The sequence below is a fragment of the Nerophis ophidion genome, linkage group LG24, assembly GCF_033978795.1.
Source record: "Nerophis ophidion isolate RoL-2023_Sa linkage group LG24, RoL_Noph_v1.0, whole genome shotgun sequence".
Classification (NCBI taxonomy): Eukaryota; Metazoa; Chordata; class Actinopteri; order Syngnathiformes; family Syngnathidae; genus Nerophis; species Nerophis ophidion.
Genome location: NC_084634.1, coordinates 10,060,409 through 10,076,135, shown reverse-complemented (window position 1 = coordinate 10,076,135; position 15,727 = coordinate 10,060,409). Strand labels below are relative to the sequence as shown.

Here is a 15,727-nt window from a genome sequence, read left to right as displayed (position 1 = left end):
CCTAGTACCTCATTTCTAGCTGATTTTGAGAAAACAAAGGAAAACCAATCTTATCTTGATGCCGTCTTACAAAGATCTACAAAGTCATCAAACGTATAGATGTTTTCTTGAGCTTTCATTTTCTTGCCGATTGAGCCATGGATTGAATCTGCTCTCATGAACGTGTGCCCTTTCTCCAGATATTTTATCACAATCTCGGTGGGCCCCATTCTGCGTTTGCACATTGGGCCAGAGCCGTGTACAGCGTCCAGTTTTTAATTTGACCTCCACAGTTATCTGCCCAAAAGAGTATGCCAGGGGAAGAATCAAGAACAATACATTTAATGAAGGTGCTTGCAACGTCTTCCAAATATCCCCTCGTGCCATAATATCACATAATCAGGTTGACCGTCGGCCCCCATTCGTGCAAATGTCTCATTAAAGACAATAAGGCGACTGACAAAGAAGCTCCGATTGGTCCCTTGAGAAACTAGGTTTTTCTGTTGTATCTACGCAATTATGTGGTAGTTGCTAGGTCCTGCCATGCACGTAACAGCTTACTTACGGAACAAATTACAATATCGCATACACTAATGTAAAGCATATCACCTAGGAACTCCAAAATTATTATCAGCTCAGTTTGACCAAAATTGAGTTACTGGGTTTTGCCTTTGGACAGGAGAGCAGCCCTGGCGAACCCGATTGGGACAAGCGGTAGAAAATGGACGGACGGATATACAAAAGAAGAACTTGTATTTTATATGCATACGCCTCTGATATTGACCAAGTGTATTGTTTTGTTCACGCTAATCTAAATATCTTTAAACGGTGTATTATCTGCCATAATCTGATGCTGTCTGAGTCGACCAAGTAACAAAAAAGGACTACAATGTGATAGTTTCCGGAAAAACATGACTGTCAACTAATTCAACACATCTTGTAATAACTGCTTTTGACAGCAGAGGCCGCTGTTGACTAGACTTCTTTGTTTGTGGAACGCTGTGCATTTACACCAGTGTTGTGTTGTGTAGCTGAAGCAGCTGGGGCACAGCGTGGACAAAGTGGAGTTCATCGTGATGGGCGGAACATTTATGGCGCTGTCTGAGGAGTACAGAGACTACTTCATCAGGAACCTTCACGACGCCCTGTCTGGACACGCTTCCAACAACCTAGCAGAGGCTGTCAGGTACTCCTTGGGGCATGCACATACACACACTTACACACAAACACTTACACACAACTACACACATCTACATACAAATACACACACACAGATACATATTCTTACACACAACCATACATCAGATATACACAACTACATAGAGATACACATTCTTACACACAACTACACACAAATACATGCAACTGCATGCGACTACACACGCGGCTACATACAGATGCACAGCTATATACAGATACACACAACTACACACACGGCTACATACAGATGCAGACAGCTATATACAGATACACACACAGCTACATGCACTTACAAACAACTACATACAGATACACTTAAATACATACAGCTATATTTGTAAATACATACTCTTACACACACAGTACATGCAGATACACACATACATATACACATTCTTACACAACAATACATCAGATACACACAGTTACATACAGATGCACACACACACTCACATACATATTCTTCCACACAATACATCAGATACACACAACTACATACAGATACACACACAACTACACACAGATACATGCAACTGCACGCGACTACACACACACTCACACACAGCCTTATACAGATACACACACATACACATGGCTACATACACTTACAAACAACTACATACAGCTATATTTGTAAATATATACAAATACATACTCTTACACACATACAGTACATGCAGATGCACACAGCTACATACAGATACACATTCTTACACACAATACATCAGATACAAACAACTACATACATTCTTACACACAATACATCAGATACAAACAACTACATACATTCTTACACACAACTACATTCAGATACACTTACAACTACACTAATACACTCACAACTACACACAGATACATGCAACTACACACACGTACACACAACTATACACAAATACAACTGCACACATGCACACGGCTACATACACTTACAAACAACTACATACAGTTACAACTAAATATATACAGCTATATATGCAAATACATACTCTTACACATACTTAAACACATATATAGTACATACAGATACACACAGCTACATACATATACACACATCCACACACAGCTACATACATATACACACATCCACACACAGCTACATACAGATACACACATCCACACACGGCTACATACAGATACACACATCGACATACTCAGTGGCCGCCTTGAGATCGGTAGGTCATGAGTTCAAACCCCGGCCGAGTCTTACTAAAGATTATAAAAATGGGACCCATTACCTTCCTGCTTAGCACTCAGCATTAAAGGTTGGAATTGGGGATTAAATCACCAAAAATTAATCCCGGGCGCAGCCACTGCTGCTGCTCATTGCTCCCCTCACCCACCAGAGGGTGTTTAAGGTTGATGGGTCAAATTCAGAGAATAATTTGCCACACTTAGTGTGTGTGACAATCATGGGTACTTAAACTTTAACACATCTACATACAGATACACGCATTCACACACGGCTACATACAGATACACACATCCACACACGGCTACATACAGATACACACAGCTACTTACAGATACACACAGCCACATACAGATACACACAGCTAAATACAGATTCACGCATTCACACACAGCTACATACAGATACACACACAGCTACATACAGATACACACAGCTACATACAGATACACACATCCATACACAGCTACATACAGATTCACGCATTCACACACAGCTACATACAGATACACACACATCTACATACAGATACACACAGCTACATACAGATACACACATCCATACACAGCTACATACAGATTCACGCATTCACACACAGCTACATACAGATACACACGGCTACATACAGATACACACATCCATACACAGCTACATACAGATTCACGCATTCACACACGGCTACATACAGATACACGCATCCACACACATCTACATACAGATACACACACTCACACACATCTACATACAGATACACACACTCACACACAGATACATACAGATACACGCATCTACACAGCGGCTACATACAGATACACACATCCACACACATCTACATACAGATACACACACTCACACACAGATACATACAGATACACGCATCTACACAGCGGCTACATACAGATACACACATCCATACACAGCTACATACAGATACACACACTCACACACAGCTACATACTGATACACACACTCACACGCAGCTACATACAGATACACACACTCACACACACAGCTACATACAGATACACACACTCACACACAGCTACATACTGATACACACACTCACACGCAGCTACATACAGATACACACACTCACACACAGCTACATACAGATACACTCACACGCAGCTACATACAGATACACACACTCACACGCAGCTACATACAGATACACACACTCACACACAGCTACATACAGATACAGACACTCACACACAGCCACATACAGATACAGACACTCACACACAGCTACATACAGATACACACACTCACACACAGATACACACACAGCTACATACAGATACACACACTCACACACAGCTACATACAGATACACACGTTCACACATAGCTACATACAGATACACACACAGCTACATACAGATACACACACTCACACACAGCTACATACAGATACAGACACTCACACACAGCTACATACAGATACACACACTCACACACAGCTACATACAGATACAGACACTCACACACAGCTACATACAGATACACACACTCACACACAGCTACATACAGATACAGACACTCACACACAGCTACATACAGATACACACACTCACACACAGCTACATACAGATACACACATCTACACGGCGGATACATACAGATACACACGTCTATATTAGCGTTAGCTTCACCTTACCTCTCTTAGGCAGGGCAGTAATATTCCTTTTCATTGAGGGCCACATTGCAATTATGGTGACAACATGAATGTACATGCATAATAGCCTTGTTCGACAATTATGGTGACAACATGAATGTACATGCATAATAGCCTTGTTCGACAATTATGGTGACAACATGAATGTACATGCATAATAGCCTTGTTCGACAATTATGGTGACAACATGAATGTACATGCATAATAGCCTTGTTAGACAATTATACTGATGATAATATGGCGGAGGAAAAAAATCACAATACATTTTTTTTTACATCATATGATCTCGATTAATAACATAATTATTTGTTTGAATGAAAGTGGTTTGTCTTGTGCAGGATTATAACCAGTATTGTTGCATCCCTACTGTGGACAACTGTAGTGTGTTGTAACAGACTGATGGAGGTCATATATGCTAACAACTCAAATGAATGGTCATTAATGATCAATCAATCAATCAATCAATCAATGTTCATTTATATATCCCTAAATCACAAGTGTCTCAAAGGGCACAAGCCTCAACAAGATCCTCAGTTCAGCTCCCACATAAGGGCAAGAAAAAACTCACAACCCAGTGGGATGTCAATGTGAATGACTATGAGAAACCTTGGAGAGGACCGCAGATGTGGGTAGACGTCGAGTGGATCTAGCATGATATTGTGAAAGTCCAGTCCATAGTGGATCTAACATAATAGTGAGAGTCCAGTCCATACTGGAGCTAACATAATAGTGAGAGTCCAGTCCATAGTGGATCTAACATAATAGTGTGAGAGTCCAGTCCATAGTGGATCTAACATAATAGTGTGAGAGTCCACTCCATAGTGGATCTAACATAATAGTGGGAATCCAGTCCATAGTGGAACTAACATAATAGTGAGAGTCCAGTCCATAGTGGATCTAACATAATAGTGAGAGTCCAGTCCAGAGTGAATCTAACATAATAGGGTGAGATTCCAGTCCATAGTGGATGTAACATAATAGGGAGAGTCCAGTCCATAGTGGATCCAACATAATAGTGAGAGTCCAGTCCATAGTGGATCCAACATAACAGTGAGAGTCTAGTCCATAGTGGATCTAACATAATAGTGAGAGTCCAGTCCATAGTGGATCCAACATAATAGTGTGAGAGTCCAGTCCATAGTGGATCTAACATAATAGTGAGAGTCCAGTCCATAGTGGGGCCAGCAGGAGACTATCCCGAGGGGAGACGGGTCAGCAGCGCAGAAATGTCCCCATCTCTGATCATGATCAATGGTCATCAATTCTCATCAATAATCGCCCAGCCTTAATTTGGACACAATTCAACGTCAAAGGAGAAACTCATTTGTTGTGACGTGGTTCCACAATTTACACCAAATAAAAGCTTTGTTGTTTACTTCCCTCAAGTCTGATAAGCACAAAAAGGCGTGTGTGTGTGTGTTTGCGCGCGTGTGTGTGTGTGTGTGTGTGCTATGTCCCCACACTGTGAGTATTTGGTCTTGTGTGTGTTGCAGTGAGTAATTGCTGTGGAAGCAAGGGGTGCATGTTTGCTCTGTGTGTGTGTGTGTTTATATGATACGTGTGACACTCCTCTCAGCGTGATGTGTTGATATCAGCCAGATACTGTGAGATAATCGCTTGAGATAATAGACTTTCTTATTGATTCCTTATTTCACGCTGTGTGATGGTCCTGTTTGGAGCAGCAAGTGCCATCATTGGTGTCAATCATCCATGGATCTCTTGCACAAACACAAGACATGACCTCATAGATCTGTGTGAGTGACACTAGCGTAGCGCTTAGCACGGTGACAGCGTTCAATTTCCTCCCACATCCTAAAACTTTTACGCTATTGGATATGCGACGTGTTGGGAGTCACTGCTCGCTTCGGTATCGTCCAGGAGAGCAAGCTAAATTCCTGAATAATAAAAGCAATGTTTCACTTTGATTGTTGCATATTTGAAGTCGGAAGAAATGTTGCTGCTTTTTTTCTCACAATATACAAAAAAAATGATACATTATTTATTCATTTGTATTTAATTATACTGTGGAACCTACATTTATGAAGTTAATAGGTTCTTAAATGGTCAAGTTGGTACACAAGAGGCTTAGGTTTTACTGCAACAAGCAGATTGGAGCAAAAAAATGCAACAATGCCATGGAATAGATCTTTATACTTGATCAAAAACAGATTTCTGGAGTGATATCGGGGAGTATACGTTCCGAGACTAAATGGAACTATCGTGCTCAGACAAAACATGGAAACACTACAACTTCTTTGTGTGTGGCTAGGATAGGAGGAAAGGAGCGCTTGATTTGCTCACCCTGACCCACCCACAGCACAGTACTAAACCCGACTAATTGAAGTAGTTTTATTAGCCCTTGTCAGAGCTCTTTTTTAATGCTGTGACTTCAAAAAATGTCATATCGATTGAATATTTACCTAGTATTACTTTTATCTCTAAATGTTGTCCAGATAAAGTTTGAAAGATTCTCATTAGAGATGTCCGATAATATCGAGCTGCCGATATTATTGGCCGATAAATGCTTTAAAATGTAATATCGGAAATTATCCGTATTGGTTTCAAAGTTATCGGAAACTGTTTCAAAAAGTTAAATTTATGAGTTTTTATAATGCTGTGTAAAAGGATGTAGGGAGAAGTACAAAGGCACTGCCTTCTCGTGCCGGCCCAATCACATAATATTTACGGATTTTCACACACACAAGCGAATGCAAGTCATACTTGGTCAACAGCCATACAGGTCACACTGAGGGTGGCCGTACCAACAACTTTAACACTGTTACAAATATGCTCCACAGTGTGAACCCACACCAAACAAGAATGACAAACACATTTCGGAAGAACATCTGCACTGGAACATAACATAAACACAACAGAACAAGTACTCAGAACCCCTTGCAGCACTAACTCTTCTGGGACGCTATAATATACACTCCCCTCTACTCTCCCCCAACCTCCTCATGCTCTCTCAGGGAGAGCATGTCCCAAATTGCAAGCTGCCTTTTTGAGACATTAAAAAAAAAAAAAAATGCACTTTGTGACTTCAATAATAAATATAGCAGTGCCATTTTGGCATTTTTTTCCATAACTTGAGTTATCAACCGATATCGATATATACAGTCGTGGAATTAACGCATTATTATGCCTAATTTTGCATAGCTCGGCGGCATAGCTCGGTTGGTAGAGTGGCCGTGCCAGCAACTTGAGGGTTGCAGGTTCGATTCCCGCTTCCGCCATCCTAGTCACTGCCGTTGTGTCCTTGGGCAAGGCACTTTACCCACCTGCTCCCAGTGCCACCCACACTGGTTTAAATGTAACTTAGATATTGGGTTTCACTATGTAAAGCGCTTTGAGTCACTAGAGAAAAGCGCTATATAAATCTATAAAAAAAAAAGAAAGAAAAGAGTTGATTTATTTTTGAAAACCTTGTTACGTTGTTTAATGCATCCAGCGAGGCATCACAACAAAATTAGGCACAATAACGTGTTAATTCCACGACTGTATGGATCAGTGTCGGTTGATATCGGAATCGGTAATTAAGAGTTGGACAATATCGGCGAAAAGGCCATCTCTAGTTCTCATGAGGTGTCGGAATTCAGATCTTTTCTGAGCCAAGAGAAAATGTGACGGCACATAACGGACCCAACAAGATGATATTTTCACATTTGATATCGCAGTACAATAAAAATGTGATACAACTAGTACAAAGCGGCCGCTTGATCCCGTTATTACTCATCATCTGCGGTCCCTCCCGAGGTTTCTCCTTTTTCCCATTAAGAGGAGATTTCCCTTGCCCTGACGTGGGTTCAGATCGGAAGATGTCGTGGTTTATGAAGCCCTTTGAGACACTTGTAATAAATTGATACACTTTAATTGATTGAACCAATGCATCATGTTTACTTCCTGTTCTAGTCATCCTGGTAACAATAATATTGTAGTGGTTGTGAACGAGGTAGCACAGAACGAAGTGCTGGTGGTCATGTGACCAGAAATTCTTGCCTTGTTGACGTCATGAGTGTGGGAATAACACCAGGGTCTTGGAGCTTCCAGAAGTTTTGTACGAGTAAAACTCCATGAAACCTTTACGTATCTCTGTATTTGGACGATTGAATGTAATAACACATTATTTCTCTGAAGAATATTTGCTACGGTGCTCCCAAATGACAGCGGGTGTAAAGAGCTGGGCTATTAAAGCAAATCAATGTAGTGAGAAATGATCATTATTTTTTGGCCCGGTGCTATAAAGAGCACCTTTACAGTACATATACTCTTAAAGAGACGTGGTCAATGGAGTGGCATAAGAGGATTTACTTTGACAAAGTCTGTCTCTGTTTTTTTTAATCTCCCTATCATTCAGTCCTTTTAGGTAAGACAAGAACACACGTTTTTCTTTTTATCTGCATTCTAACTCGTAAAATATGGCAAGTAAGAGGTGGCTAACGATGCAGCTAATCAGAATGCACTATTGCCCCCATAAAACCATCTAAGAAAAATCCAAAAAAGTGCCAACAATACTCCATTTACATGTCGTGACCTGAATATTAACAAGTCATAGCGATATTTTTATTACAAGCGCTAACACAGAGGAACTAGTTTTAGCGGCACATTGATCACGGCGAGCTAACAAGCTTATGCTGCTATATTGACAAAAACATTTCGGGAGAACATCTGCACCGTAACACAACATAACAAATACCCAGAACCCCTTGCAGCACTAGCTCTTCCGGGACGCTACAATATACAATCCTCCTCCCCTCAACCCCGCCCGCCTCTACCTCCTCATGCTCTCTCAGGGAGAGCATATCCCAAACTCCAAGCTGCTGTTTTGAGGCACGTTTAAAAAAAAAAATAATGCACTTTGTGACTTCAATAATAAATATGGCAGTGCCATGTTGGCATTTTTTTCCATAATTTGAGTTGGTTAAAAAAAAGAAATAAAGAAGTAAAATACAGCACTATGTCATCAGGTTCTGATTTATTAAATTGCATAACAGTGCAAAATATTGCTCAATTGTAGTGGTCTTTCTTTAACTATTTGGAATAAAAGGTAAAAATAACTAAAAACTTGTTGAAAAATAAACAAGTGATTCAATTATAAATAAAGGTTTCTACACATAGAAGTAATCATCAACTTAAAGTGCCCGCTTTGGGGATTGTAACAGGTATCCATCTGGATTCATGAACTTAATTCTCAACATTTCTTCACAAAAAAAGAAATCTTTAACATCAATATTTATGAAACATGTCCGCAAAAAAATCTAGCTGTCACCATTGAATATTGCATTGTTGCATTTCTTTTCACAGTTTATGAACTTACATTCATATTTTGTTGAAGTATTATTCAATAAATATATTTATAAATGATTTTTGAATTGTTGCTATTTTTAGACTATTTAAAAAAAAATCTCATGTACCCCTTGGCATACCTTCAAGTACCCCCATTTGAGAACCACTGGTTTAATGCATCACAACAAAATTAGGCATAATCATGTGTTAATTCCACGACTGTATATATCGATATCGGTTGATATCGGTAATTAGGAGTTGGACAATATCGGAATATTGGCAAAAAAGCCATTATCAGACATCTCTAATTAGAATGCATCAAAAAAATCGTTTTTGTCTTACGTAACGATTGTGAATGATATGCAAAAAGTTCAGTTCCCTTTTAAGATTCAGACTAATTGAAGACATCATTTTTGTAACGCCCATAGTCATTAAAATGTCATTGCGCATGATTTGCTTCTTCAGGTCCCTAATGTGAGGACGATGTTAATAATATACGTGTGGGATAAATGGGCCATGCAGATGATGCCAGTCATTTCTTGGAACATTTGCAGGTACTCTGAGCGCAGCAACACCAAGTGTGTGGGCATCACCATTGAGACGCGACCTGACTACTGCCTGAAGAGACACCTGAGCGACATGCTGGCCTACGGCTGCACCAGGCTGGAGATCGGCGTGCAGAGTGTGTACGAAGACGTGGCCAGAGACACCAACAGGTCAGGCTGAGCTGCAGCAGCTACGTTTCCTAGATGCCGGGTGGTACATTTTTTGACAAGTAGTGATTCCTTAAGCTTAGCTACTTTTTAAGATCCAAGTAGCGAGGTAGCTAAAATCAAAGCTAGAAAGAGCGAAAATGGAGAGTAACTTGTAGTTTAGCTACATTCAATGGAGAGTAACTTGGAGCTTTGTTACATTTAATGGAGAGTAACTTGTAGCTTAGCTGAATTTAATGGAGAGTAACTTGTTGCTTAGTTACATTTAATGGAGAGTAACTTGTATCTTAGCTACATTTAATGGAGAGTAACTTGTTGCTTAGTTACATTTAATGGAGAGTAACTTGTATCTTAGCTACATTTAATGGAGAGTAACTTGTAGCTTTGTTACATTTAATGGAGAGTAACTTGTAGCTTAGCTACATTCAATGGAGAGTAACTTGGAGCTCTTATATTTAATAGAGAGTAACTTGTAGCTTAGCTACATTCAATGGAGAGTAACTTGGAGCTTTGTTACATTTAATGGAGAGTAACTTGTAGCTTAGCTGAATTTAATGGAGAGTAACTTGTAGCTTAGCTGAATTTAATGGAGAGTAACTTGTTGCTTAGTTACATTTAATGGAGAGTAACTTGTATCTTAGCTACATTTAATGGAGAGTAACTTGTAGCTTTGTTACATTTGATGGAGAGTAACTTGTAGCTTAGCTACATTCAATGGAGAGTAACTTGGAGCTCTTATATTTAATAGAGAGTAACTTGTAGCTTAGTTACATTTAATGGAGACTAACTTGTAGCTTTATTACATTTAATAGAAAGTAACTTGTAGCTTTGTTACATTTAATGGAGAGTAACTTGTAGCTTAGCTACATTCAATGGGGAGTAACTTGGAGCTATGTTATATTTAATAGAGAGTAACTTGTAGCTTAGCTACATTTAAATGGAGCGTAGCGTGTAGCTTAGTTACATTTAATGGAGACTAACTTGTAGCTTTGTTACATTTAATAGAAAGTAACTTGTAGCTTAGCTACATTTAATAGAGTAACTTGTAGCTTAGTTACATTTAATGGAGAGTAACTTGTAGCTTAGCTACATTTAATAGAGAGTAACTTGTAGCTTAGCTACATTTAATAGAGAGTAACTTGTAGCTTAGTTACATTTAATAGAGTAACTTGTAGCTTCGCTACATTTAATAGAGAGTAACTTGTAGCTTAGCTACATTTAATAGAGAGTAACTTGTAGCTTAGCTACATTTAATAGAGAGTAACTCGTAGCTTAGTTACATTTAATAGAGAGTAACTTGTAGCTTTGTTACATTTAATGGAGAGTAACTTGTAGCTTAGCTACATTCAATGGGGAGTAACTTGGAGCTCTGTTATATTTAATAGAGAGTAACTTGTAGCTTAGCTACATTTAAATGGAGCGTAGCGTGTAGCTTAGTTACATTTAATGGAGACTAACTTGTAGCTTTGTTACATTTAATAGAAAGTAACTTGTAGCTTAGCTACATTTAATAGAGTAACTTGTAGCTTTGTTACATTTAATGGAGAGTAACTTGTAGCTTAGCTACATTTAATGGAGAGTAACTTGTAGCTTAGCTACATTCAATGGGGAGTAACTTGGAGCTATGTTATATTTAATAGAGTAACTTGTAGCTTAGCTACATTTAAATGGAGCATAGCGTGTAGCTTAGTTACATTTAATGGAGACTAACTTGTAGCTTTGTTACATTTAATAGAAAGTAACTTGTAGCTTAGCTACATTTAATAGAGTAACTTGTAGCTTAGTTACATTTAATGGAGAGTAACTTGTAGCTTAGCTACATTTAATAGAGAGTAACTTGTAGCTTAGTTACATTTAATAGAGTAACTTGTAGCTTAGTTACATTTAATAGAGTAACTTGTAGCTTAGCTACATTTAATAGAGAGTAACTTGTAGCTTAGTTACATTTAATAGAGAGTAACTTGTAGCTTAGTTACATTTAATAGAGTAACTTGTAGCTTAGCTACATTTAATAGAGAGTAACTTGTAGCTTAGCTACATTTAATAGAGAGTAACTCGTAGCTTAGTTACATTTAATAGAGAGTAACTTGTAGCTTTGTTACATTTAATGGAGAGTAACTTGTAGCTTAGCTACATTCAATGGGGAGTAACTTGGAGCTCTGTTATATTTAATAGAGAGTAACTTGTAGCTTGTAGCTTAGCTACATTTAAATGGAGCGTAGCGTGTAGCTTAGTTACATTTAATGGAGACTAACTTGTAGCTTTGTTACATTTAATAGAAAGTAACTTGTAGCTTAGCTACATTTAATAGAGTAACTTGTAGCTTAGTTACATTTAATGGAGAGTAACTTGTAGCTTAGCTACATTTAATAGAGAGTAACTTGTAGCTTAGTTACATTTAATAGAGAGTAACTTGTAGCTTAGCTACATTTAATAGAGAGTAACTTGTAGCTTAGTTACATTTAATAGAGAGTAACTTGTAGCTTAGCTACATTTAATAGAGAGTAACTTGTAGCTTAGTTACATTTAATAGAGAGTAACTTGTAGCTTAGCTACATTTAATAGAGAGTAACTTGTAGCTTAGCTACATTTAATAGAGAGTAACTTGTAGCTTAGTTACATTTAATAGAGAGTAACTTGTAGCTTAGCTACATTTAATAGAGAGTAACTTGTAGCTTAGTTACATTTAATAGAGAGTAACTTGTAGCTTAGCTACATTTAATAGAGAGTAACTTGTAGCTTAGTTACATTTAATAGAGAGTAACTTGTAGCTTAGCTACATTTAATAGAGAGTAACTTGTAGCTTAGTTACATTTAATAGAGAGTAACTTGTAGCTTAGCTACATTTAATAGAGAGTAACTTGTAGCTTAGCTACATTTAATAGAGAGTAACTTGTAGCTTAGTTACATTTAATAGAGAGTAACTTGTAGCTTAGCTACATTTAATAGAGAGTAACTTGTAGCTTAGCTACATTTAATAGAGAGTAACTTGTAGCTTAGTTACATTTAATAGAGAGTAACTTGTAGCTTAGCTACATTTAATAGAGAGTAACTTGTAGCTTAGCTACATTTAATAGAGAGTAACTTGTAGCTTAGCTACATTCAATGGGGAGTAACTTGGAGCTCTGTTATATTTAATAGAGAGTAACTTGTAGCTTAGCTACATTTAAATGGAGCGTAGCGTGTAGCTTAGCTACATTTAATAGAGTAACTTGTAGCTTAGCTACATTTAACATAAGAGTATCTTGTAGCTTAGCCTATAAAATGTTTTAAGTAGCCAATCACCAGCTGCTTCTCGCTAACAGTAGTGTTGTGTTCCTGCAGAGGCCACACGGTGCGAGCCGTCTGCGAGTCCTTCCACCTGGCAAAGGACGCCGGCTTCAAAGTGGTGGCCCACATGATGCCCGACCTGCCCAACGTGGGCATCGAGAGAGATGTGGAGCAGTTTATTGTAAGTCTTTTTTTTTGTGTATTCCTGCCTTAGGACACTTCTTCTCAAGTAGTCACAACCCGCTTTATCAGTATCATGCTTCAAACATCGTGCACTACAAACCCATCATTGTTGACATGAACCAAGACTTTCTTTTTTCCAGTAAAAAAAAAAAAAAAAAAATCAGCGCCAATTTTTTTAAACATTTGTGCTGCTGAATCATTGGAATGTTTTATTTTTTATTCAAATTTATTTTTCATTATCAAATAGTTCAAGCTGGTCAGAAAAAAAGTATGTTTTAAATAAGGATTTTTCTTTATTTAAGCCTTTTCTTTCACAGGCTAAAACAAAGTTGATTAGTGTTTTAATCTTATTTCGTCTTTGTTTTATACATATAATAATCACTTAATTAAACTGAATTAAATCGTGTTTTTTAATATTACTTCCTCTTTGTTTTATACATAATATAATATCCATCCATCCCTTTTCTACCACTTGTAATATCACTTAATTTAATAAAGTGGTGTTTTAATCTTACTTCCTCCTATACATAATATATCACTTAAACTGAATTAAAGAATGTTAAGTACTTTTTATTATATTCAATTATATTTTAATTTACTTCCTCTGTTTTATACATATTTCAATTAAAGTTAATTAAACAAAGTAGTGATTTAATCTTACTTCCTCTTTGTTTTATACATATTATTGCTTAATTAAACTGAATTATAGTGTTTTAATAATACTTCCTCTGTTTTCTACAAATTATAATATTCCTTAATTATATACAGTAGTGTTTTAATCTTACTTCCTTTTGTACATAATATAATATAACTTAAAGTCAGTTAAAAAAAAGTATTGTTTTAATATTACTTTCTGTTTTATACATACTATATCACTTAAACTGAATCAAAGAGTGCTTTAATCTTACTTCCTCTGTTTTATACATATTTCAATTAAACTAAATTAAATAAAGTAGTGTTTTAATATCACTTCTTTTTTTTTATACATACGGTAATATAATAACACATATTTCAATAGTGTTTTAATCTTACTTCCATGTTTTATACACAATATATCACTTAATAAAACATAGTGAAAGTAATGTTTTAATCGTACTTTCTCTTATACATAATATATCACTTAAACTGAATTAAATAGTGTTTTAATCTTACTACTTTGTTTTTTACATAATATATCACTTAATATAACTTAAATAAGTGTTTTAATCTTACTTCCTTTTTGTTTTATACATAATATATCATTTAATTAACTTAAATTGTGTTTTAATCTTACTTACTCTGTTTTATACATATTTCAATTAAACTTTATTAAATAAAGTGTTTTAATCTTACTTCCTCTGTTTTATACATAATATATAATCACTTAATTAAACTAAATTAGTGTTTTAATATCACTTCCTCGTTGTTTTATACATATTATAATCCTTAATTATATAAAGTAGTGTTTTAATCTTACTTCCTCATACATAATATATCACTTAAACAAAATTAAATATAGTGTTTAATATTACTTCCTCTGTTTTATACATAATATAATATCACTTAATTAAATAGTGTTTCAATCTTACTCCTTTTTTGTTTTATACATAATATATCACTTAATACAACTGAATTAAATAAAGAAGTGTATTAATCTTACTTCCTCTTATACATAATATCACTAAAACTGAATTAAAGTGTTTTAATTGTACTTGCTCTTTGTTTTATATATAATATAATTTAATTAACTTGAATTGTATTTTAATCTTACTTCCTCTTCGTTTTATATATAATATAATTTAATTAACTTAAATTGTGTTCTAATCTTACTCCCTCTTCGTTTTATACATAATATCCCTTGTAATTAAGTCCAGTGAGGTGAGTCATGTGACCAACGGCTGCAAAGTGTGTCTTGCTAGCGTTCTGCTTCATGCGTACATCTGATGGATGATGTTTATGTTTGCTAATTAGCCTTTGGCTGTCGACGCTAACATTCCAACATGATCTGCGCAGCGCTGGAACTTCAATCATTCATCTCATTTACATATCAAAAGGTCACAAACATTCATACGCAATACAATACAAACTTTTATCACCACGCAGATACCACTGAAGCAGGTACTTTGAATAGGGACCAAAACGGACGTCCAGTATTTTGACAATATACTGTATATTGGTATTTTAAACAAAACTCAACACCACATGACTGTTACTACAAGTATTCTGGAAATTTCTTTAAAAAAATGTCATT

At 36.6% G+C, this 15,727-nt stretch overlaps 2 protein-coding genes across 2 annotated transcripts in view; one reads left to right on the top strand and one right to left on the bottom strand.

The window, feature by feature from the left end:
- si:ch211-63o20.7 (Serine/threonine-protein kinase pdik1l-B-like) overlaps positions 1 to 15,727 on the bottom strand; it is a 76,510-nt gene that overhangs the window by 2,739 nt on the left and 58,044 nt on the right. The window lies entirely within an intron of this gene.
- Positions 1 to 15,727, top strand: part of elp3 (elongator acetyltransferase complex subunit 3) — a 45,121-nt gene that overhangs the window by 6,360 nt on the left and 23,034 nt on the right. Inside the window, exons 7-9 of the mRNA XM_061886542.1 lie at positions 1,011 to 1,165; positions 9,886 to 10,047; positions 13,369 to 13,495. Of these exons, the coding sequence (XP_061742526.1) occupies positions 1,011 to 1,165; positions 9,886 to 10,047; positions 13,369 to 13,495 (444 nt within the window). The remainder of the gene's footprint in view (positions 1 to 1,010; positions 1,166 to 9,885; positions 10,048 to 13,368; positions 13,496 to 15,727) is intronic.